Source organism: Garra rufa, chromosome 13 (assembly GCF_049309525.1).
Source record: "Garra rufa chromosome 13, GarRuf1.0, whole genome shotgun sequence".
Lineage (NCBI taxonomy): Eukaryota > Metazoa > Chordata > Actinopteri > Cypriniformes > Cyprinidae > Garra > Garra rufa.
Genome location: NC_133373.1, coordinates 16,177,501 through 16,201,113, shown reverse-complemented (window position 1 = coordinate 16,201,113; position 23,613 = coordinate 16,177,501). Strand labels below are relative to the sequence as shown.

The 23,613-nt window shown below is 34.7% G+C and overlaps 1 protein-coding gene across 1 annotated transcript in view; it reads right to left on the bottom strand.

Annotated features, from left to right (window-relative positions):
* The window catches only part of LOC141348421 (connector enhancer of kinase suppressor of ras 3-like), a 66,537-nt gene that overhangs the window by 15,224 nt on the left and 27,700 nt on the right, over nt 1-23,613 (bottom strand). The window contains exons 5-15 of the mRNA XM_073852732.1: nt 19,798-19,839; nt 16,249-16,368; nt 16,096-16,155; nt 15,852-15,920; nt 14,532-14,678; nt 12,938-13,059; nt 11,035-11,222; nt 10,499-10,585; nt 6,721-6,997; nt 6,581-6,668; nt 3,440-3,514 (exon numbers count right to left, since the gene is read on the bottom strand). Of these exons, the coding sequence (XP_073708833.1) occupies nt 3,440-3,514; nt 6,581-6,668; nt 6,721-6,997; nt 10,499-10,585; nt 11,035-11,222; nt 12,938-13,059; nt 14,532-14,678; nt 15,852-15,920; nt 16,096-16,155; nt 16,249-16,368; nt 19,798-19,839 (1,275 nt within the window). The remainder of the gene's footprint in view (nt 1-3,439; nt 3,515-6,580; nt 6,669-6,720; nt 6,998-10,498; nt 10,586-11,034; nt 11,223-12,937; nt 13,060-14,531; nt 14,679-15,851; nt 15,921-16,095; nt 16,156-16,248; nt 16,369-19,797; nt 19,840-23,613) is intronic.

Here is a 23,613-nt window from a genome sequence, read left to right as displayed (position 1 = left end):
ACACTCACATTTAACGCTATATAGCCATGTACAGTAAACAGGGACTTCCCACAGACTGAAGATCGTTTTGAAGAAGTATTTGGATAGTTAATATGACGTGTAAAGCAGAATGACATGTTATTCGTCATATTCCAAAACAATTTTTTCTAATTAATTTCATATTCACTGAGAGGAAAAGTTGAGAAAAGCTGAGTAAAATAAATCCTAAATGGTACTTAAAGTACACTTTCTCACAAACATTTGTATAAATGTCAACCTCAAATTTAGATTTTTTTTTTCACATGCATGACATTTTTTCAAAGCATGTCTCAAAATATGGATTTTTTTTAAAATGTAGGTTTCATTTTTAAAAATATGGGTTGTTGACGTGACATGGCATTTTCACTTTACCGCAAGATAAAAATAAATATAATTAATATTGTTGTTATTTAAAATGCAGTAAATCGTTGAACATTTCTTCGTCTTACATGGACCTGTTGTTATAAAAGCTGCAGTGTGATAAAATTTTTTTTTTTTTTTTTGCCAAATCTCAAAATTGTCCTATGGTGTGACTGTCTCAAGCATGGTTCAATAAATTACAACTTGTATAAATTAAAAAGAAAAGTATAAAAATGTCAATAAATACTTCCGGCAAGTGTCTATTTTAGTAATTTATTTCAAAGCGTAGGAACTCATTTTGGGATACATTTTGAAAACCATATCCTCTGGTGTGACACCATATCCTGATTTTAAATCGGCTAATTCTAGAAAAAAAAATCTGATTTGTTGAAGGACCCCATTCTTCATCATGTTACTGAAGCCCCCTGTCAAACCCATGACATGTGCACTTGGTGAATGTTTGTCTTAGAATTGTTCAAATATTAAACTTTTTTTGGAACCACTACAAAAGTGTTACATTTTGTTGTCATTAGGTGTGACAACCAAAATTATATTTTTAAATTAAAAACTGTATGTTAAACTACATAATCATTAAAAAAAAAAAAAAAATGCAAATGTGTCTCACTAACCGCTAATGACAGGTTCGCTCAGGATAGCAAGGTCATAAATTGACAAAAAGCTGAAACGTCCTATGGTGTGACAGAAAATGTCCACCGGTGTGACGCCTGTAGTGTCACACCACAGGACAAGGTCTCTTTAAGAAGCATTTTAAATAATGAAATAATATTTGTTTAACTTCTTTTTGATCATTTTCAGTGTTCTTAAATTCAATAATTACATTAATTAAACTATTTTCTGATGTTTTTGCTGAAAACTTGTACTGTTATAAAGTGTCATGAAAATAAGTAAAAAATGTCATACTTTGCTTTTGAAACAGAAATAATTGATGGAGAGAAATTAGTGGAAGAGAGAGGACAGTTTCAGAAACATACTGATTGCCAAAGAGACTTAATTTGGTTGATAAAAATATGGTTTGTATCAAAATTAAACTTTCTTACTCCTTTGACATGCTCAAAATTACACAGAAATACTTTAATAACTATCATTTCTGTCCTTTAGTAATAGTAAAAGTAATGTCCTATGGTGTGACAAACATAAAATAACCACACATTTGTTTCTATCTCAAAATATCTTAAAAAGCAGTTGAGTATTGCAATAAGGCCAGGGGATATAAATATCACTCCTCTTAAAATGGTATAATTTTCAGCAGTTTTGAACGGATGACAGCAAAGTTTCTTAAAAAAAAAAGTCACAGGGAAAACATTATGTCAATTATAAATTAATATTAAATAAATAAGACTATACGAAAATCTGTGTCTAACAATGAAGATAAATCTCTCAGGCTATTTGTATATTACTTTTTTCCCCTTAATTCCTTAATTTTCGCTGTGACACACCATAGGACAAATTTATGGTACAGTTCAATAAAAATGTAAAAAAAAAAAAAAAAGAATTGACGAAGTTAGTGACCTAATATAATCTCTTAAAGATCAGACTTTAGACTACATGTGTGACCCTGGACCACAAAACCAGTCATAAGGTTAAATTTGACAAAACTGAGATGTATACATCATCTGAAAGCTCAATAAATAAGCTTTCTACTGATGTATGGTTTGAAAATCTGGAATCTGAGGGTGCAAAAAATCTAAATACTGCGAAAATCACCTTTAAAGTTCTCCAAATTAAGTTCTTAATGCATATTACAAATCAAAAATTACATTTTGATATATTTATAGTAGGAATTTTACAAAAAAATCTTCATGGAATATGATCTTTACTTAATTTCCTAATGATTTTTGGCATAAAAGAAAAATCAATAATTTTGACCCATACAATGTATTTTTGGCTATTGCTACAAATATACCTCAGCGACTTAAGAGTGGTTTTGTGGTCCAGGGTCACATATGCATTTCCTCTTCAAAAATGGTCTTTTACAAAAAAAACAATATTTTTTACTGCCTATTAGCAACGACCCATATATTCAAAATATCATAACTGGATCTTCCAGTGAAAATGACAATTTTTTTTTTTTTTTTTTATAATCCATTACTTTCAAATGCATATCATAGTACAACAAACACAATAGTACAATCTCATGGCAGTTCATAACAATTTCACCTTCTGGCAAATTAGTGGCTCATTTGTATAAATTCATGCAATTTAATTTACACATTTTCGTATGTTTTTAATTTTTTACATTTTTGTACAACCTGAATTTGTTGACAGTACAAATTCGTACGAAAGTGGCACTTTCCAGGGAGATTGGGGTAAAAAAGAAAAGATCTGTCATGATCTATACTTCAGTTTCATCAGCTTTAAGCTTTACTGATAATGGTTCTGACCTTTGTTATTCTGAAGTTATTTGCCTAGTGTTAGTTTTAAAATCTATACCGTATCTGATTTATAATGAACTTTTTTTTTTTTTTAAATTTTGAGTAGATTATTAATTTAAAAAATAAACATTATTTAGTTTAACTAACTACTTTTTGCTTCTAAGAAACTGTAGGCTGTCAAATATGTGAAAACATATTCAGCAGTGCTTGGGAACTGTTGACAGCTCAACATCTAGTTGATAGGAAGTGGTTTATGATTACGGCAAAAAAATAATAATAATAAAGTGATAATATCAGCTCTAAAAAAAACGTAGTAAAAACATCTAAAAAACTCATGATGATTACATTAAAATATAATGTTACGGAAGTCAGTAAAAGAACATAGTGGCTGGCCAGTCATTTCAAATGTATTTTAACAACGTTTATTATTTTATCATATCTCTGATATTATTTACAGCTACTTTTGATGTTATAATAAAGACAATGAGATTTCCACTGGACTGATTTAGTTTGAAGTATTTATGGGGTTTTTTTTTTTCACAGAAACGCTGTTTGTTTATATGGTTAGAATAAACTAAAAAAAGTTGCACAAAAGTGAATTCCCAAGTAAAAGTACTCAAAGTAACTGTTGATCCAAAAACAACAACAGAAATTAACTAAATACTTACTGACTCTGTCCGGCTCATTTGATTCACCTCTGCTGCTTTCAGATAGGAGGCCAGTACAAATATTTCCTCAACCAGCTGAACAAAGAAAAACAAGTCAAAGCCTTTACATGTTGTAATTAGTAATAATATAAGACATATAAATGAATTTTGTTGATGTTTGAAGCATCTTTGACTGACAAACTTACGCTAAGCTACTGATAAGTGAATTCGTTTGGTTTTCACTTATTTTCGGTGTATAATGTGTATTTTTCTTCCCTTTTCTTACCTGTAACCAGCATGTGAAAACCTGTAGGTATTTTATTCCTCGAAATATCATTCTTGCAGACATCCCAGATCCTTCTCAAGCTGTTTCAGTGTGTTTGTGAAGCGTCTCAGAACGTTGAGTTTGACTTTCAGGAGCCTCTAATAACGCCTTTCATTTGCATAATTGATTTAATCACTGGCGTCTCTTCATCACGTCTTTTGTATTTAACTTTATGGCATTTTAATCAGACCTTTTTCTGTCATTATACTGAAGTGTAAACTGGTGGTTTGCTTAAAACTAAGACTTGGGAAAGCTGCTTGTGTGTGTGTGTTGTTGTCAGATACAATTCCCTGCGCTTTAGTTACCTACCACTGCGCGGCACTATTGCAATGCACAGAAAATGATCTTAAAAAACTTTTGTAATACATTTATGCTACACAATAACAAAATAAGGTTAAGCCATAGAATGCCAATTATCGTGACGAATAAAAATGGGCGAAACCCCATCCTCCGCCCCCAATTAAAACAGTACGTTTGTGATAACTAGATTATATTTTAAATCAATTAATAATAAATGTGTGTAGCTTTTACTTTTTAGTCCTTTAAGCCTTTACATGTATCGTTTTCATGTATATTTTACGTAGAAAATTTGGGAATTTATTAATTTAAACATTTACACATTTTGAAACACAAATCTAAAATAATAAATAAATCAGATTTCATTTGTAACCAAAGAGCGCCCTCTGGAGGAAAACAATAGTAGAAAATATTTGATAGCTGACTGCATTTGTCCCGCACAAGAATCCATGGTATGAGAGGATTTTTCCATTTATAGCATTCTTTATTAATAGTGTTTGACACATTGAAAACATAAACGAGTATCAAGTAGTATCCTATCTTGCTCAAAACTATGACTTGCTCTAATGTTACAGTGGGTGGTTTTAAGACTCAAGAGTGTTCTTGTTTATAACAGTTTGTCTGCATCTGATATGGTTAAAATGATTCAAGCATGAATAACACTCTCAACAGAAGACCATTTATATGATCTAAGACAGTCAGTAATTTGCACACTGAAATGTAAGTTAGTAAAGTAAGAAAGATTTCTGACTTTATTTTTGTGCTACTGTAGCACAATTGAAGTCTTTTGAAAGCAGACATTTCACACTACGATATGGCAAAATGTACTCACCAGGGTTCTGTCATTCGTTGAATTTAGAACGCCTTTTAAATGGCATTTTCTGAATTTGAATTGAGGTAGCAAATGGGATGGAGAATTGTGATTTGAATATGAATTTAAGGAAGTAGAATTAAAATTGAATGAATATAACTGCTAATACAAATATGAAACAAAACATAAAGTAGCTTACGTATACTGTTGCTCAAAAGGTTGGGATCAGTAAGACTTGACATGTTTTTAAAGAAGTCTCTTATGCTCATAAAGGTTGCATTTATTTGATTAAAAAATAGAAAAAAATTTATATTGCAAAATGTTATTACAATATAAAATATTATATAAATTTAATTTATTCCTGTGATGCAAAGATGAATTTTCATCAGCTGTTACTCCAGTCTTAAGTGTCACATGATCCTTTAGAAATCATTCTAATATGCTGATTTATTATTAAAAATATTTTTCTGGAATTTTTCTGTGATCCTTTTTTTTTTCAAGATTCTTCGATGCATAACAAGGTAAAAAAGAACATCATTTTTTTCAAAATATAAATATTTTCTAACAATGTAAATCTATGCTATCACTTTTTATTAATTAAACACATCCTTGCTAAATAAAAGTATTAATTCCTTTAAAAAAAAAAGAAGAAACATTTTGGATCAAATAAATGCAGCCTTAATGAACATAAGAAACGTCTTTAAAAACCATAAAAATTTACTGAGTGGCAGTGTATATACTGTAAAAAAGAAAGTGTTCATGCTTCCTTAAAATGTTAAGTTTAGTCAACATGAAATGTTAAGTTGCACTACATGAAAACGTGGATATTTGAGTTGAGTAACCTTAAAATTTTAAGGCAGCATGAACACTTACTTTTTTAAGTTGAAACAACTTTTTTTCTTGCTTTTTTTTACAGTGTACACAGTACCATTTAAAAGTCTGGGGTCAGTTAGATGTTTTAATGTATTAGAAAAAAGTCACCTATGCTCATCAAAACAGTAATATTGTTTAAAAATTATTATTTCAAACTAAAATAACCTATTTTCTATTTTAATATATTTAAAAATTTTATTATTTCATCTTACTGACCTCAGTATGGTGCTGTATGACACAATTAAAAATGTTTAACTGTTAATTTGATAGTGTTGAATTGACTTTTGAGAAACAATAAATCAAAATAAAGTATATTGTACTTATAAGCCATATTTAGTCAAATTGTCTTGGACCATTGACATTTAATTATTGCAGTTCAGTAAATTCCACTTCCTGTCATTCAAATCCATTTCTACTTCCTGTGGGGTGGTGCCAAATTGATTCAGTTTCACACTGGTGTAGGACGTTTTAAAATGTCAAATTTTCCCAACCCTGATTCATACATTTCAAATTTCACCAAAACTTTTCTTGCCTTATAGAAATGTCAATGTGCACATTTATTTCAAAAATGACACTCGTATAAAAACATTTTTTTGATGTTTCTTTCTTGCCTGTACAGTATCGTCTCATTTTTCAGAGATGAAATAGCTTAAAATTACATAAGGCATATGTCCTAAAAGCTATGTAGCAAGTGGAAAATATGCTGGACCTGTATCAATAATATACAACATATGCACAAATTAAATAACTTATTAATAACACAGTTCTAAGTGAAAATCCTTTTAAAAACCTGATTTATCAAAGAAAGTGTTTTCAGTAGTGTCCTTAATGCTGATGAAACTCGAAATAAAGTAACAGGCGGTTCACTGAGGATGTCTTTAATACTGGCCCAACAGATCCTCGTCTCAGATCCTGTGGAACATTCCGGATCTGAAGTGATAACACTGCACACGGATACGAGACAACCAGCAGCAACGCATTCAGTGTGTGAGCAGCTTGAGTCGGGCGATCCAGCTACTGAACAGTGAGGGTTCTGAGGGGGGTCTCTTGGAAGATTTCGCTCCAGGTTTTCGAGCAACAGCCTCCTGGTAGGGTATGGTGGCGCTGTTGTGTAGGTCTGCATTGATAAAGCACTGGCTGCCACGGATGTGGTCGACCCCTCGGACCAGTTGGCGTTCTCCTGCGGGGCGGTAGGGCAGCGGGTAACAGGGTGACTCTTCTGAGATGGTGGGGATCTGTTCATTACTCAGATACCTGTGCAAGATCTCATCACCTGAGGACAGATGAGACACATTGTGTAAGGATGGAAACACCTTTAATGAGAGGTATTTACCATAAGTGAAATCCTTTGACGGCATTCTCAAGGACTCTGAGGGCAAAGACATAAATGGCTTAACCTTATCAAAATGGAAAGATTCAATCTGATTGGCTGACTTCAAAGGTTTTTGTTAGTTTGTTTGAACTAATGCCATTTTTATAATGGGAGAGATCTATATTCTGCTTTGTTTTCATAGCTGGAAGCTACTATTTTCATTTTTGAACCCTGTGGTCAAGAAAATATCTTCAAACTTTTCATAGTTGCACTAGTTTATTTCAATTTGTCCACTAACAATGTCCAACAGTGCGCATACATGCATCAGAGGAGAAATAAAGTCTTTTCTCTTTATTTTTTTTCATAGGCATGTGTTTTCACCACACTTGTTCTTAATTAGGCAAAATTAAACCTTTTAGAAAGGACACAAAAATATCATATTTACAGAGCATCCGGAAAGTATTCACAGTGCTTCACTTTTTCCACATTTTGTTATGTTACAGCCTTATTCCGAAATGGATTACATTTATTATTTTCCTCCAAATTCTACAAACAATACCACACAATGACAACGTGAATGAAGTTTGTTTGAAATCTCTGCAAAATGTAACAAACACACACACACACACACACACACACACACACACACACACACACACACACACACACACACACACACACACACACACACACACACACACACACACACACACACACACACACACACACACACACACACATGTTGGGTTTACATGTTTTATGGGGACATTCCATAGGCGTAATGGTTTTTATACTGTACAAACCGTACTTTCTATCACCCTACACCTACCCTACACCTAAACCTAGCCCTCACAGGAGATTGTGCACACTTTTACTTCCTCAAAAAAACTCATTGTGCATGATTTATAAGCCTGTTTCCTCATGGGGACCTGAGAAATGTCCCCACAAGGTCAAAATCTACTGGTATTCCTATCCTTGTGGGGACCAAATGTGATGAATACCAGGTACACACACACACACACACACACACACACACACACACACACAAAAGTATTTACAGCCTTGGCTCAATACTTTGTTGAAGCACCTTTGGCACCAATTACAGCCTCAAGCCTTTTTGAGTATTATTCTACAAGCTTGGTACACCTATTTTTGGGCAGTTTCTCCCACTCTTCTTTGTAGTACCTTTCAAGCTCTATCAGGTTGAATGGGGAGCATCGGTGCTCAGCCACTTTCAGATCTCTCCAGAGATATTCAATCGGGTTCAAGTCTGGGCTCTGGCTGGGCCACTCAAGGACATTCACAGAGTTGTCCCATAGCCACTCCTTTGTTATCATGGCTGTGTGCTTGGGGTCGTTTTCCTGTTGAAAGATGAACCGTGGCCCCAGTCTGAGGTGCAGAATGCTCTGGGGCAGGTTTTCATCAAGGATGTCTCTGTACATTGCTGCATTCATCTTTCTTTTGATCCTGACTATTCTCCTAGTTCCTGCCGCTGAAAAACATCCCCAAAACATGATGCTGCCACCACCATGCTTTACTGTAGGGATGGTATTGGCCAGGTGATAAGCGGTGCCTGGTTTCCTCCAGACATGATGCTTGACATTTAGGCCAAAGGGTTCAGTCTTTGTTTCATCAGACCATAGAATTTGGTTTCTCATGGTCTGAGAGCCCTTCAGCTGTCTTTTGGCAAACTCCAGGTGGGATGTCATGTGTCTTTTACTGAGGAGCGGCTTCCATCTGGCCACTCTACCTACAGGCCTGATTGATGGAGTGCTGCAGAGATGGTTGTTCTTCTGGAAGGTTTTCCTCTCTCCACAGAGAAATGCTGGAGCTCTTCTCCTCCAATTGCTCAGTTTGACCGGGCGACCAGCTCTAGGACGTCTTCTATTTATGGATGATGGGGACCTTCAATGCTGCAAAAATTCTTCTGTAGCCTTCCCCAGATCTGTGCCTCAATACAATCCTGTCTCTGAGGTCTACAGACAATTCCTTGGACTTCATGGCTTGGTTTGTGCTCTGATATGCACTGCTAACTGTGGGACCTTATATAGACAGGTGTGTGCCCTTCCAAATCATGTCCAATCAACTGTATTTCCACAGGTGGACTCCAATCAAGTTGTAGAAACATCTCAAGGATGATCAGTTGAAGCAGGACGCACCTGAGCTCAGTTTTGAGTGTCATGGCAAAGGCTGTGAATACTTATGTACATTTAAATTTTTTCATTTTTTTTATTTTTAATAAATAAGCAAAGATTTCAAACAAACTTCTTTCACGTTGTCATTATAAGGTATTGTTTGTAGAATCTGGAGTAAAATAATGATTTTAATCAATTTTGCAATAAAGCTGTAACAAAAAATTGTGGAAAAAGCGAAGCACTGTGAATACTTTTCGGATGCACTGTATACTGATTTTGCTTATTTTCTTCTTCCATCTCAAGCACACTGTCTCTACTTTGACGCTGTTGTCTTCCTCAAAAAACTAACTTTATTTGTGAAAATTATATTTTTATTTATTAAAAAATATATATATATTCTTGGCTATAAAATGGGATAACTTTATTTTGAGCTATTTTCAATGCATTGGAAATGACACCACAAATGTAGTCACAATTTTGGGAAAAAAAAACACTAAATAAATAATTAAAAAAAAAACAATAATTATAAATAATAATTAAATTCTTTTTGCATTTTCATAAAGTTTTGAACATTAAAAAAAATTCCAAGCCACTTTTAGAGTAACCTTCATTATACATCTGTTAATTAAATCAATTAATTAATCAAGTAATTAAATCAAGCAGAAGAAACCCCCAGATATGTCAAAAAATAATACAACTTTCTCTTTTTTCTCATACTTTGGCACACAGTTTATAATTGCATATGGTGCAACTGATTTTACATGTAAGGTTTGGACACATTTACCGTTGTTTGGCAAATTTTCGTGGGTGAAATCCAGTCAATTTAAAGTCAGTTTTTCAACAAAAATCTGCTTGTTTTGAAAGTAATTTTGAAAGTAAAAGTAAAATGTAAAATGTGCTGTGCTTCATACATCTTTATACAGTTTTTTTTGCCAGCAATATTGGAATTTATGCGGATTTATGCTTAAAAGTCTGCCTCTGCCAGACTCTGGACTAAGCAACTAAGTAAAAAAAATGCATGATGCAACATGATAACTAGCTTTTGACTCGCTTTGATAACATGCATTCTTCAGTAGCAAAAAGAAAACAACTCTACATGTGTTTATAGCCTGCAAAAACATTGCACATGTTTACTGATGAACTATGGGTATACAGAGATTAGCCCTTGAGCGACTGACAAACAGAGACAAAAATGCAAAACGCACTGTGTTATCTGACCTTTGTCTGCTCCTGCCTATGTAATTGGGCTTGTGAAATGTTTTACGCTGACAGCTGGAGATTAACTCGCTTCAGCAGTAGTTTACACACAGGCAGGTGTTGCGCTTACCTTTCCTTCCAAGAGCCCAGGGTCTGGAGGGGGAGTCCGACACGCCCAGGCAAGTGTCTACTGGCATGGACATGGGACGTGGCTTCCCTAAAGCACATGCACAATGAAAGAATCAGTCTAATTGAGCCTTTTCTTAAACCATGCTAGCTAAGACATTTATTTAAAGGCTCAGAGTGAAAAGAAAGCAGACGTCATGGAAACATATGAGACTCCGCTTTTATTTCTGTGCAGGTTTTATTTGATTTTGTTTCCCATAGGGAATATTTATCTGGCTTTCAGATTATGTATAGATCTCAATTTTTTGTGGTCCAGGGTCACATACAGTATGTGGTTTGCATTAGGTTTTATGAGTTTCTTTGCTGTTCAGGCTACAAACAATTAAACAGATCTGAATTTTATTACGCCAAAAATAAAAGCACAAATTTTGCTGTCTGTCTGAAAATAGTCATAACAATCAGTGTTATCACACAAGTTATCAGTGAGGCTACTTTGGTGATGTTACAAAAGAAATTCTCGCAGGTTGAACAGGTACTGACCTCTAGATGGGGTCCGCTGTCTCAGTCGTGCTTGTGGGACGGCGACCTCAGGTGGGTTTATGCTAGGTTTGCTGTTGTAGTCACTGATATTTGAACGCCGTCTGCTAGCTAAATCCAGAGATGAGTTGGGTGACTCTGAACCTTTTGGTCTCATTTTTACACTCGCATATTCCCTCGTTTCTGCATCCCTACAGACATAGAGATATAAAGAAGCATTAACAGACAGTCATGCTGACCAGGGCAAGATGGTGATGTACCATCAACACCTCCCTAATTCGAAAACTCCAGGCTTAGAGAACTTTTTCCACTCATAATTACGACTTTGACGTTCGTGTGTGTGTGTTCAGCTTGTATCTTTCTAACATGACTTGAACACACCAATATTGTCATTTCTTAGCAAAGTGTTAACATAAAAGTATTAGAATCGATTGTGATTTGAGTCTTCAGTGTGTCACATAAAGGCTATTTTACACTTTGTTACATTATGCAAACTGCGCACATGGCATACATTTTGTCACCAGCATAGTTTCTGCGTAGTGTACAACTAGTTTTTCTAAATTGTCTGTGTGCTAAGCTTGCATACAGTTGAGGTCAAAAGTTTGCATCCCCCGTTCAGAATCTGTAAAATGTTTATTATTTTACCAAAATAAGGGCGATCATATAAAATGCATGTTTTCCAGCATTTTTGTGTGTTTGAACCCTTTCCAACAATGACTGCATGATTTTGAGATGCATCTTTTCACACTGAGGACAACTTAGGGACTCACATGCAACTATTACAGAAGTTCAAAATGCTTACTGATGCTCCAGAAGGAAAAACCATCACGCCGGAGGGTGAAAACTTTTTGAATTTGAAATCAGGGAAAATTTTACTTATTTTGTCTTCTGGGAAACATGTAAACATCTTCTGTAGCCTCTGAAGGACAGTACTAAATAAATAAAAAAAATGGCTTCTTCTCTAAAAAATGTCTTCTCAAAATCTTAATCTGTTCAAAAGTTTTCACCCCCCAGCTCTTTATGCATTGTGTTTCCTTCTGGAGCATCAGTGAGTGTTTGAAGCTTTTGTAATAGTTGCATATGTCTCAGTTGTCCTCAGTGTGAAAAGATGGATCTCAAAATAATACAGTCATTGTTGGAAAGTGTTCAAATACAAAAAAATGCTGGAAAACCAAAGAATTTGTGAGACCTGAAGGATTTTTCTGAAGAACAGCAGGCAGTTAAACTGTTCAGAACAAACAAGGGACTTATGAACAACTATCACTAAACAAACAAACAAACAAAAAAAAAAAAACATCTGTGGATCATTCAGGTAAGAACACAGTATTAAGAATCAAGGGCATGTAAACTTTTGAACTGGGTAATTTTTTTTTAATTCAACTATTTTTTTCTCTTGTGGACTATATGTAAACATTTTTTATGTGAAATATTTTATTCAGGTCAGTACTAAATAAACAATAACATGCATTTTTGTATAATCCCTCTGATTTTAGTAAAATAATTAACATTTTGCAGATTTTAAAGGGGGGTGTAAACTTTTGACCTCAAATGTATGTGGCTTGATTTTTTTGTTTGTTTTTCTGCAAGGTGGTAACCCTGCCTGGCAGTAGGATGGAACAACAAACTACTCGAGACAGCAAAAATGTAGACAAACGAGTATTAGACATTTTAGTCAATCATAAATTCTAGAGAAAAATAGCACAGACACTGGACAATGATGAAACGTTCTACTGTGCATGTTTTGAGCGCCTGTGTTGCATACGTGTCAAAACTGAAGTATACTTGGAGCTAAGCGAGCGTATAATTTGTAATCTACTGCAAGGCAGCTCACTATATTTTGGAACAGAGCCACAGAGTAATTGAGTTAATATAAGGGAGATACGTTATCAGAGAAACAGATACTGACCGTGGGCTGTATGGCATGGAAGGAGGAGGAGGAATATAGAGATCTAAAATTGCAGGTTTCTCCGGACGCTTGATTTGCACAGGATTTCTGGATGGCTGGGCAGCAGGCACATACGATGGGCTCTAAATCAAACAAAATGATTAGTCCCTCGTTCTACCCAGTTTAAGATATATTTACATATGATAGCTGTGAGGAAACCCTTGCTATATTACATCTTATATAATCCTTTAAATGAGATTAGTTGGATCACACAGTTTATCAGTTTCACTCGATCTAAATCCATAGACCTTTGATCTCAACACCTAATTACTACAATAAAACTTTGTACTGAAGTATTTTTTCTTCTCAGGGACCTGCTTTATTTTGTAAGACATGCCTATTTTTATTGAATGTAGACTTTCTTTAAGCCTTTAATCATAGACTTTGTTGCAAGAATGGACTTAAATCCACATCATTTCAAGAGTACTGTTTTACTTTTGTTGAAAGAACCAATAATAGTCTTTAAACTCAGCAAGTTCCTGTATGGATTATGTGAATTGCATAAACAGATATTAAGAAGCACATTTGTTGGCAAACAACACTTTCCTTCATTGAAAGGTACATTATGTAAACCAGATTTTCCACACTTTCTGAAATGTGAGTGTTGCTTGTCTGTTCAAAACTTGACGAATATGTTTATGCATTATGCATAGTTGATATAGACTTAATCCAACTGCTTTTAAAAGTAATAAGCAATAAGTAGCCAGATTTGAAGTAGCATTTATGCCTCTTTAACATAGATTTTTTTATATTAATAATGTTTTTTTATTAAAGGAAAATCGTTTTTCTTGAGCTGTAGTCTACAGTCTGACCTTTAAAAGAATAGCGAGGTGTTTGGGAGAGTCCATATGAACTAATATTAGCTACAGTATTTCTAAAATCAATGGCTGTGTGACATTTGGACCGGGAGTTTAATCAGGTGGAAACACACATCCTGATGTGCAACCCTGCTGCTGGTCCAGCAATCTTAACTGCTGTTAATGAGCATATGTCAGCTGTGGAAGATGTGTGACATCAATATGCATTTTCAAAGGCAAGTTAACATGTGTGTGTGGAGGGGAAGAATGTTTCATTGTTTTAGTTCTGCAACACCCATGCAAAGCCATCCACTCATGCTGAAACAATAAAAGTTCATGGAGTTTGGCCAAATGTGAAACACAGAAACAGTATAAAATGCCTCACAAGCTCCCGTTTGCATACTACTAACTACAAACAGTGTACACTAGTATTCAAACATTTGTGGTTGGTAAGATTTTTAAATGTTTTAGCTCACCAAGGCTGCATTTATTTGATCAAAAAATCTGTAAAATTGCAAATTTTAATATATTTTCAAGTGTAATTTACTTCTGTGATGGTTAAGCTTCATTTTCAGCATCTTCAGTGTCACATGATTCTTCAGAAATCATTCTATATATGCTGATTTGCTTCTTAAGATTCATGTATTTAATTAGCAATGTTGATAACGCCTGTGCTGCCTAAAATATCATGGTACATTTATACTTTTTGTACAAAAAGCTTCCCGAGAGTCTGTACTGCAGGAGAATGAGGGTACTACCTGGACAACAGGAGGTCTCCAGCGCATGTTCTTCAGGGGTGCAGGTGTGAAGCCACAGGTACCTGATGGTCTTTTCTTTACCATGAGTGTCACGTTCTGAGGATCTTCTCTGAGTTTTTCCACCAGATTCTTCAACTGCCAGCCCACCTGAGAAGAAAATACATCTGCCTTTATTTCTTGTAACTACAACTTTGTCATAATTGTTCCATTATTGCTTGTAATCTCTTAATTGTGATTTTATTTCTAATGATTGCATATACTTCATTTTCTCATATATACTTCATATACTGTATTCCTCATAAATGTCTCAACATAGGACATGTTATGTTAAATTGCCTTTTTTTTAATTGTGCTTATACAGTATTTATTTGAAACTTTATCTCCCAAAGGTTTTCTTTCGAAACTTTTATGTCATGTATTTAAATGTATTTTTAATTACATTTGTAATAGGGTACAATGAGGCTTAAGGCACCATCTAAGAAAAAAATTGTGCTTTTTTTACTGTGCCCAAAGTGTATGATTGCAGAAAAATACATACGTTTGTATTGCACATTTATGGAGCAACAGATTTTGTGTGAAAATAAATATTATAAGTCGTTTATTTTGTTTAAAAATCTCATAAATGTATGAGCATTGGGTAAAAGGCACACAGTATTGATACAAATACTTTAGCTTTTTTAAATAATATATAAGTTAATGCTTTTTAATTATTGAATTTTATGTATAAGTTTAATTATTTTAACGCCAAAAGATGGTTTGCGCTGGCAATAACGCTTTACATTATTGAAAATGACATGCTTTTAAAAGTGTACTTAATGAAAGTGTACTCTAAGCTAAAGTGGATTTAACTTTATTAATAGTATACTATCTACAAACACATCTTTTAAAATATATACTACAAGTGCACAGTCAATACAATTAAGTGCACTGCTTTTTCACAAGGGTGGACTTCCATAGAAATGAAACCTGAACATAAATGATCAAAAATGGGGGAAAGGTGATCCTACTGTAGCTGAGCAAATGTAGTCTGAATAGCTTTATGTTGTTCAAACACAAATGGGTCGGCACTAACCCAATGCTTTCTCTGTAAATATGAGTTGAATAAAAAACAGCACTGATCCGAAACAATGATAAAGGTGTTCATAACAATATGGGTATCCAAAAGGCCTTTCAGCACTGACATATCTCCCGCTCTCTCCCATGGATCAGGTTTACTCAGTCCAACACAAAAGCTCACCATCTTGCCTCCTTTCACTCTTTTAGGGCAGAACAATTACCCATAATCCTCCTCACTATCATGTGACAGATGGATGGACTCACCACTGTTTGCTTGTTGACTTGTATCACCTCATCGCCTGCATGAATCCTCTGAGTTCTGTCTGCTGGAGACTGAAGGGTGAAACACAGACAGACGTCATGAATCAATTGAAGCAATGCTTGTGAACTCTGTTTCTTATGGATCTTGGCAATCTATTCGTCACAGACTGTGGCTTGAATGATGCTGGACATTGATGCATTAACAGCAAACAACAAGTCAAAGCAATCTGTTGTTCTGTTGACTCACATTTTCCGTGGTTCCGGTGATGACGTGCAGCCCATCGTAAGTGGATTTGATATACATTCCCTTTATTAAAAATTAACAAACAATATGTAGTTGTTAAGCAACGGGCAAAACAATACCAACCAATGCCAATGTGCGAAGGTTGTTGGCACTCACCAGTCCCTCGCCTGCTTTGATATTAGTGATGGTGACTTCCTCCAAACAGGTCACTTGACTCTTCAACGGGTCAGAAGTCATCCTCATGGTGGAATCACAAATGCCAGTTAAAACTCGTGACTGAAATGAACAGAAAGAATAGTGTTGTGCTATTTATGCACATTTATTGCACAAGTCATTTATTAGTTGCTTCTCCTACTTTTCTTAGAGATATTTAGTGCCAGTTTATCAGAAAGGGTGATTTTGTTCTCTTTAACTTGTTGGATGGAAACAGTGCTTATTCGCAAATGTTTTATGCGATATTCCAATTCTGCGCATAAGTTAAATTTGCAACTTTGGATAGAAACCCAGCTAGTATTAACAAAAGCAAACATAAACTGTCTTTGAGCTCTTTTGTCATGATTTATTTAATAGGACTCCTACACGTGTGCTCTGCATAACAAGCACAATGCTGTGCCAGGTGGGCTACTGAGCAAGTTTACTACGTCAGAAAAGTCATATATATGAAACTGACAATGTGATGCAAATGTCCAGTTGTATTTCTTTACTATGTACTATGGTAAAATACTTTGAGGTCAATAGTAAGGAACGATTACATGTATGTTTCCATGGAGCCTCTCACATGACATGGGGGAATAGATATTGTGGCCACAAATTAAGAATTCATTGCCACCACTTATTAATTAAAAACTGTGATGTACTGTACCACAATTTAACTATGTTTAGCTATATTTAACTATAATTTAACTACATTAAATTGAAAAAGGGAAGAAATTAATAAAAGGTTTCCACAAATTAATTAATTAAGTCATTGAGAACAAATTGTTTATTTTATCTAGTTTTTCTGCATGTCATGTGCAGGCTCTATAGCAGGGGTCCCCAAACTTTTTTCTGAGAGGGCCACATAATTTTCTTTTATTTAATGGGGGGCCGGGTCGGTTTATAAAAGAAAATACCATGGGCCAGACTGACTACTATTATTATTAATAATTTATTATGATTTTATTATGATTTTACCTGTATTTATTCTGCCTTTTAATGCTAATCAGATTATCAAATCAAAACACCTGCAAAGGTTTCCTGAGCCGTCAAAATGGTCTCTCAGTTTGGTTCACTAGGCTAGAAGACTGCTGATCTGACAGTTGTCCAGAAGACAATCATTGACACCCTTCACAAGGAGGGTAAGCCACAAACATTCATTGCCAAAGAAGCTGGCTGTTCACAGAGTGCTGTATCCAAGCATGTTAACAGAAAGTTGAGTTAAAGGAAAAAGTGTGGAAGAAAAAGATGCACAACCAACTGAGAGAACCGCAGCCTTGAGAGGCTTGTCAAGCAAAATCGATTCAAGAATCCACTGTGTTTTTTGAATCACACGTCAAACTCTGCCTTCATTTTCAGCGCTTCCATAGACTTTTCAACTGGGAATGGGGCCACTGGTTTCTCAGCTGAAAAACTTTGGGTAACTGGAAGATGAGTTAAGTCTTGCTTTTGCACCTGTCCCACAAGCAGTGCTAGTTTCACCTCAAAAGGGTCATTTTGTCATTGCTCTAAATTTTCTAGCTGGCTCGCGCATCACCTGTTCGATTGCGATGACATTATGTTAAATGTACCATTCTGTTGGTGAATTTAACAAATAATTAGGCTATGTTAATAACTAAGGGAAATTGTAGTTTGAAAGCCAACCTTTATTATCAAATACCGATATGATATAAGTAAAACATATATTTAAAATTTTTCATTTTCATTTTTCATTTTCAAAATATGTCTCTGGCATTGTTCAGAGGGCCGGTCCAAATGTGGGGGCGGGCTGCATTTGGCCCGCGGGCCTTAGTTTGGGGACCCCTGCTCTACAGGATTAGATTCTCTGTGAAGAATATTTGGATATATGGCTATGATCTATGGCCATGGCTCTCTATCATCAGACACTTTTGGTTGCAGAATAAATTAATCGTGGCTGACAGATTGCCTGTGAATAGGGTATTTCTACAATGGCATGACTGTTTCATTTACTGTGAAACCACAGTAAGAGATCATTTACACAAAAAGGTGATGATTCTAGTGGTTTCCAGAAAGATCTGCACTCTGTTCAAGCCTGACATGAGGCCAATATGTGCACAGGATAATCTCTTGTACATACACAATGCAGAGTAAGGCTGGCTGGATGAATCATGAAGTTAACCTGATTTACTTCAAGGAATAGTTCACCCAGAAAAGAAAACTATATATATATATATAAAAAAAAAAAGTTCTTCCAAACTTCTATGATTTTCTTTCTTCTGCAGAAAAATATATTCTTAAAGGAGTTTACTTACAGAACAAAAATGTACAGATAATTTACTCACCCCCTCGTCATCCAAGATGTTCATGTCTTTCTTCCTTCAGTCTTAAAGTAATTATGTTTTTTGAGGAAAACATTTCAGGATTTCTCTCCATATAGTGGATTTCTATGGTGCCTGCTAGTTTAAACTTTCAAAATGCAGTTTAAATGCTGCTTCAAAGCTTCTAAATGATCCCAGCTGAGGAAGAAGGGTCTTATCTAGCGAAACATTGGTTATTTTCCAAAAAAAATGGACAATTTATAGACTTTTAAACCTCAAATGCTCGTCCTCCTAGCTCTGCATGAACTCGGTTCCCGTCAAATTTTCGTTAACTTAAAAATCGTCCTACATCGCTGCAGAAGTACCGACCCAGTGTTTACAAAATGAACATGCAAAGGTCAAACACCCTTTACAAAAAAAGGTAATGCAGGACGATTTTGAAGTTGGAGAAGAAAATGAGATGGGAGTTTTTTGACATACCCTAACTGTCTTGAACCGGGATACACAATGTGCACGCAGAGCTAGACAAGACAAGCATTTGAGGTTAAAAAATGAACATCAATTGTAATTTTTTTAGAAAATGACTTATCGTTTTACTAGATAAGACCCTTCTTCCTTGGCTGGGATCATTTAGTGCCCTTTGAAGCTGCATTGAAACTGCAGTTTGGAAGTTTAAACTCACGGGCACCATTGAAGTCCATTATATGACTTCAATGGAGAAATCCTGAAATGCTTTCCTCAAAAAACATAATTTTTTTACGACTGAGGACTGAGACTGAGAAAGACATAAACATCTTGGATGACAAGGGGGTGAGTAAATTATACATTTTTGTTTTGGAAGTGAACCTCTCACCTTATTCTGTTTCATTTGTACAGTCTGCATAATATGCTAAAATATGAGTATACATAAGTTATCCAGTGCAATGCCTTGCCCTATATACTCCTATTGTAATATTAACCCAATTTATGCTTGTTTTTACAAACTGTTGAGATTATTGTATTGCATCCGGAACATTCCTTTAATGGAGATTGTGAGATACTGTTATCTACCACAGGACGTTCCAGGGGTTCCTGAGGAAAAAATCTCAAACTGAACAATAGAGTTGCATCTCCACACTGACAATGAACCCAAATGCATGACAGATAACAGCTGAATCTCTGACCTGAGAGACATGCTTGAATGCTAAATATGCTGTGTGTAAAATAACTGACAGCAAGACTTTCTACTTACCACTTCTAATATCTTCTCCTCCATTTCAAACACTGTGCAGTCCTGCAATTAGAAAGGGAGGATTCGCATGAGATGCCACATTATGTTGAGTTCCCACAGAAAAATATGGAATGGTAAACATGAAATCAAAATACTAAAGAAAGTATTTAAGAAATGTAATATGAGGATTCGAAATCTGGAATGTGCTTGCTGACAAGTAGATGGAGAAGGGCCTATCGCTAGTGTTTAATTATGATTTAAAGACATGTTTGATGGGATAATTGCCGCAGAGTTTGAGGGTTGTGGCGCTTGAGACTATGAAGAGCAAAAAAGAGAGCAGAGACATCGATCACAGTTATGAGCCGCCCATCCCCACTGAGCTCTGGCTCAGTAAAACCATATGTTTCTCTGTGTTTCAGGAGACATCTGTGTGCTTCAAGAGTTCATCAAGATATACCTTAATATACTACTCTTCAAGTTTGAAATGCTGTTTTGGAAAACGTCTGTTACTTTTATTTGCAGAGGTTACATGAAATTAAAATGACTACTTTAATTTTAATTAAATGTTATTTACATTTTTGTTTATCGCATCCTAACTCTGACCATAAAGGCTCTGCAAGACATGTTTTGTGTTTAAATGCAGCTAGACATTTTAACATAATGGAATTTATTTATTTAGTCTCGAGAAGTGGTCAGTATGTTTTTAATGGTACATACAGAAAAAAGTCGAATTCTGATAATGATATATAATTCAAATTCAAATTCAAAAATTAATGTTACAAGACGTTTTTTAGTATCACTGATATACTATTATAGTTTTTGTTAATATTTTGAATTGGATTTAATTTTTTATATTTTCTGTTTTGTTATTTTGTTTTTATAATTTTATTTTAATGTGTATACATATTTCTTCATTTTTATTTAATACTTTTAGTTAGCTAATTTTTTTTCTTTATTTTAGTTTTAGATATTTTAGTACTTTAGTACTTTGGAAACTAGCTAAAATTTAATTTTATTTAAGTTAATGTTAATTTTATTTCAAGTAACAAAGGTGTTTTCTTTTTTTCTGTTTTTAGTTTTAGTTAATATGTAAGTTTTCACCATTGAATAAAAAATAAAAAAGATAATTGCGACTTTATCTCACAATTCTGACTTTTTTTTGCAAATTTGAGTTTACATCAGAATTGCATCATATAAACTCACAATTGTTTCTCAAAACTGTGAGCTATGAACGCACAATTGCTAGATATAAAGTCAGAATAGCTAGATATAAAGTCTGAATTGCGTGATATAAACTCACAATTGCAAGAAATAAAGTAAATTGCAAGTTTTTATCTTGCAATTCTGACTTTGCATCTCGCAATTCTGACTTTATTTCTTAGAATTGTGAAATATAAAACTTGCAAATGCAAGTTATAAAGTCTTATAGTTATAAAGTTATAAAGTCGGAATTCTGATTTTAAAACTCGCAATCGCGAGTTCATATCCTGCAGTTGCTCATTTATTTCTCAGAATTGCAAGTTTAAATCTAAGAAATATGACTTTTTAAATCACAATTGCGAGTTATTGCGATATCATCCAATTCTGACTTTATAACTGGATCTCAGAATTCTGGCTTTATAACTCGCCATTGCAAGTTTATATCACACAATTCTGACAAATCTCAGTTTTCAGAATTGCAAGTTTGCATCTCAGAATTTTTAACTTGCAATTGTGAGTTTATATCATGCAATTCTGACTTTATAACTCGCAATTGTGAGTTTATATCTCACAATTCTGATAAAAGTAGAAATTGCGAGTTTGTATCATGCAATTCTGAAAAAAAAAAATCAGAATTGCCAGTTTGTATCATACAGTTCTGAGGAAAAAGTCAGAATTGTGAGATAAGAAGTCGCAGTAACTTTTTTAAATTTTCTATTTAGTGCAGAAAAAGGCTTCCATACAGGGGCGTAGAAGCCAATTTAAAAGTGGGGGGGCAGTATGGTCATGTGACCCAAAGGTGATGTTCATACAGTATAATACATTCTGTTTACAAGAACAACAAGATTTGAAGCTCATGGCAGACGCCCAAGAGATTCGCGCTGTGATTGGAATGTTACTTCACTCAAATCTAAGTAACAAACCAGAGACCAGGGGCGGAAATATTGGCGCTAGGTCAAAAAAAGTGCGGGGGACAGAATCACCTGTTTCTAAAAGTGAGGGGGACGTGTCCCCCCCGTCCCCCCCGGTTGCTACGCCCCTGCTTCCATAAGTTACCGATAATAACCCTGGAAAGACGTGCAATACATTTAATAACCATTTTCACATTTTCACTAATAATTACAAAAAGAATTAAAAACAGAAAATGTGCACTCAATAAGAATGTAATAATTTAATTATAAAAGTAATCAAAAAATAAAGTTCAAGTTCATATTTCAAACTGTAATTATTAAATTATTAATAAAATACTGTTTTTTAATGACATTTTTTTATTAGTTTAATACGAACTTGGTGAATAAAATGCATTGTAAAAAGTAGCAACATGCTGTTTACCTTAAAGATCAAATATACAAATAGTTCTGTTGGTATACATTGATGTATACAGGTTGGTTGAGTGATGTCAAATTAAATTTTGTCTTTAAAGGTGCCATAAAATGCATTGAGAGAATATTTTAAATTGTTCTGATATCTTCATAGAAGGTATATGCAGGGCTGTAGTACTCGAGTCCGGTCTTGGACTCGAGTCCGGTCTCGAGACCGTTTTTTTATGGTCTCGGACTTGTCTCGGACTCGCTGGTATTCAGACTCGGACTTGTCTCGGTCTCGGCCACTGGTCTTGCCAAATATGGCTTTTGGTCTCGACCGAGTCCAGGTGTCTTTTTATGTTCCCAGTAAGCACACATTTTAAACTGTTTATAATTTTAATTTTTTCATTTCACCTGCCCGAATTTAATTAAAATATTATTTTTCGTCACGTCATCTGCCCGAACGACCCATCACTACCAATAACCAATCACAAAAACAAAAAAACAAAACAAAAAAAGTAATAACCAATCACACACTAGATTATATTTGCACGGCACGCTCTGCATCTGCGTGCCCTGCTAACGTTAATTTTCATTGATTCACACACACTCTAACATGACATAAGCGGTGCAATTTACACTATTGACTTCTAAGGATTTTGATAAGAAACCACAAGAATCAGGTGAATAAAGGCTGACAATCAATGTTTAATGTTCAGATGTTATTATTTCAAGACATGTCAAGCATTTTGGCTGGTTTCTGTGTGTCGTGTTCTATGAGAGCTGTGTGTGGAGGGACGGGAATGTTTTTCTGAATGTCTATATGTGTTTCATTTATTTGTCCACATTGTTTTGAACTACTGTACCGCTGTGTGTTGCGATCAGGACCGTTCAAAGCATCGTCGCGATATGTTCATTGTCAAACTCCAAAATTAGACCATTTTTATTTTTTTAAAAAACGTCATTACTTCATTTGAAAAAGTTAACACATGTACTTTAGTTTGTTGTGTATATTTTTTTCATTCGATCAGATAACATTTTAAGCTGTCATATGGTCGTGTTACAACGTGCCCCTCAGATGTTACAATGTACCCCATCTATGGGGCATGTTGTCACGTTTCACTTCCTTTCTTTTGAGGTAAATAACGAAAAACGTATACACTGTAAATATGAAACAAAGCGATATATTTGTACTAGACAAATGTGAAAATAATGTGGATAAAAATTGTACTCTGAACCCCAAGTGGATTTACATAAACCGCGAAATTCAAAAAGTGTTAGGTTGTGCCCCGCTCTCCCCTACTGGTCACTTCTTTTCTACACTATTGTACAT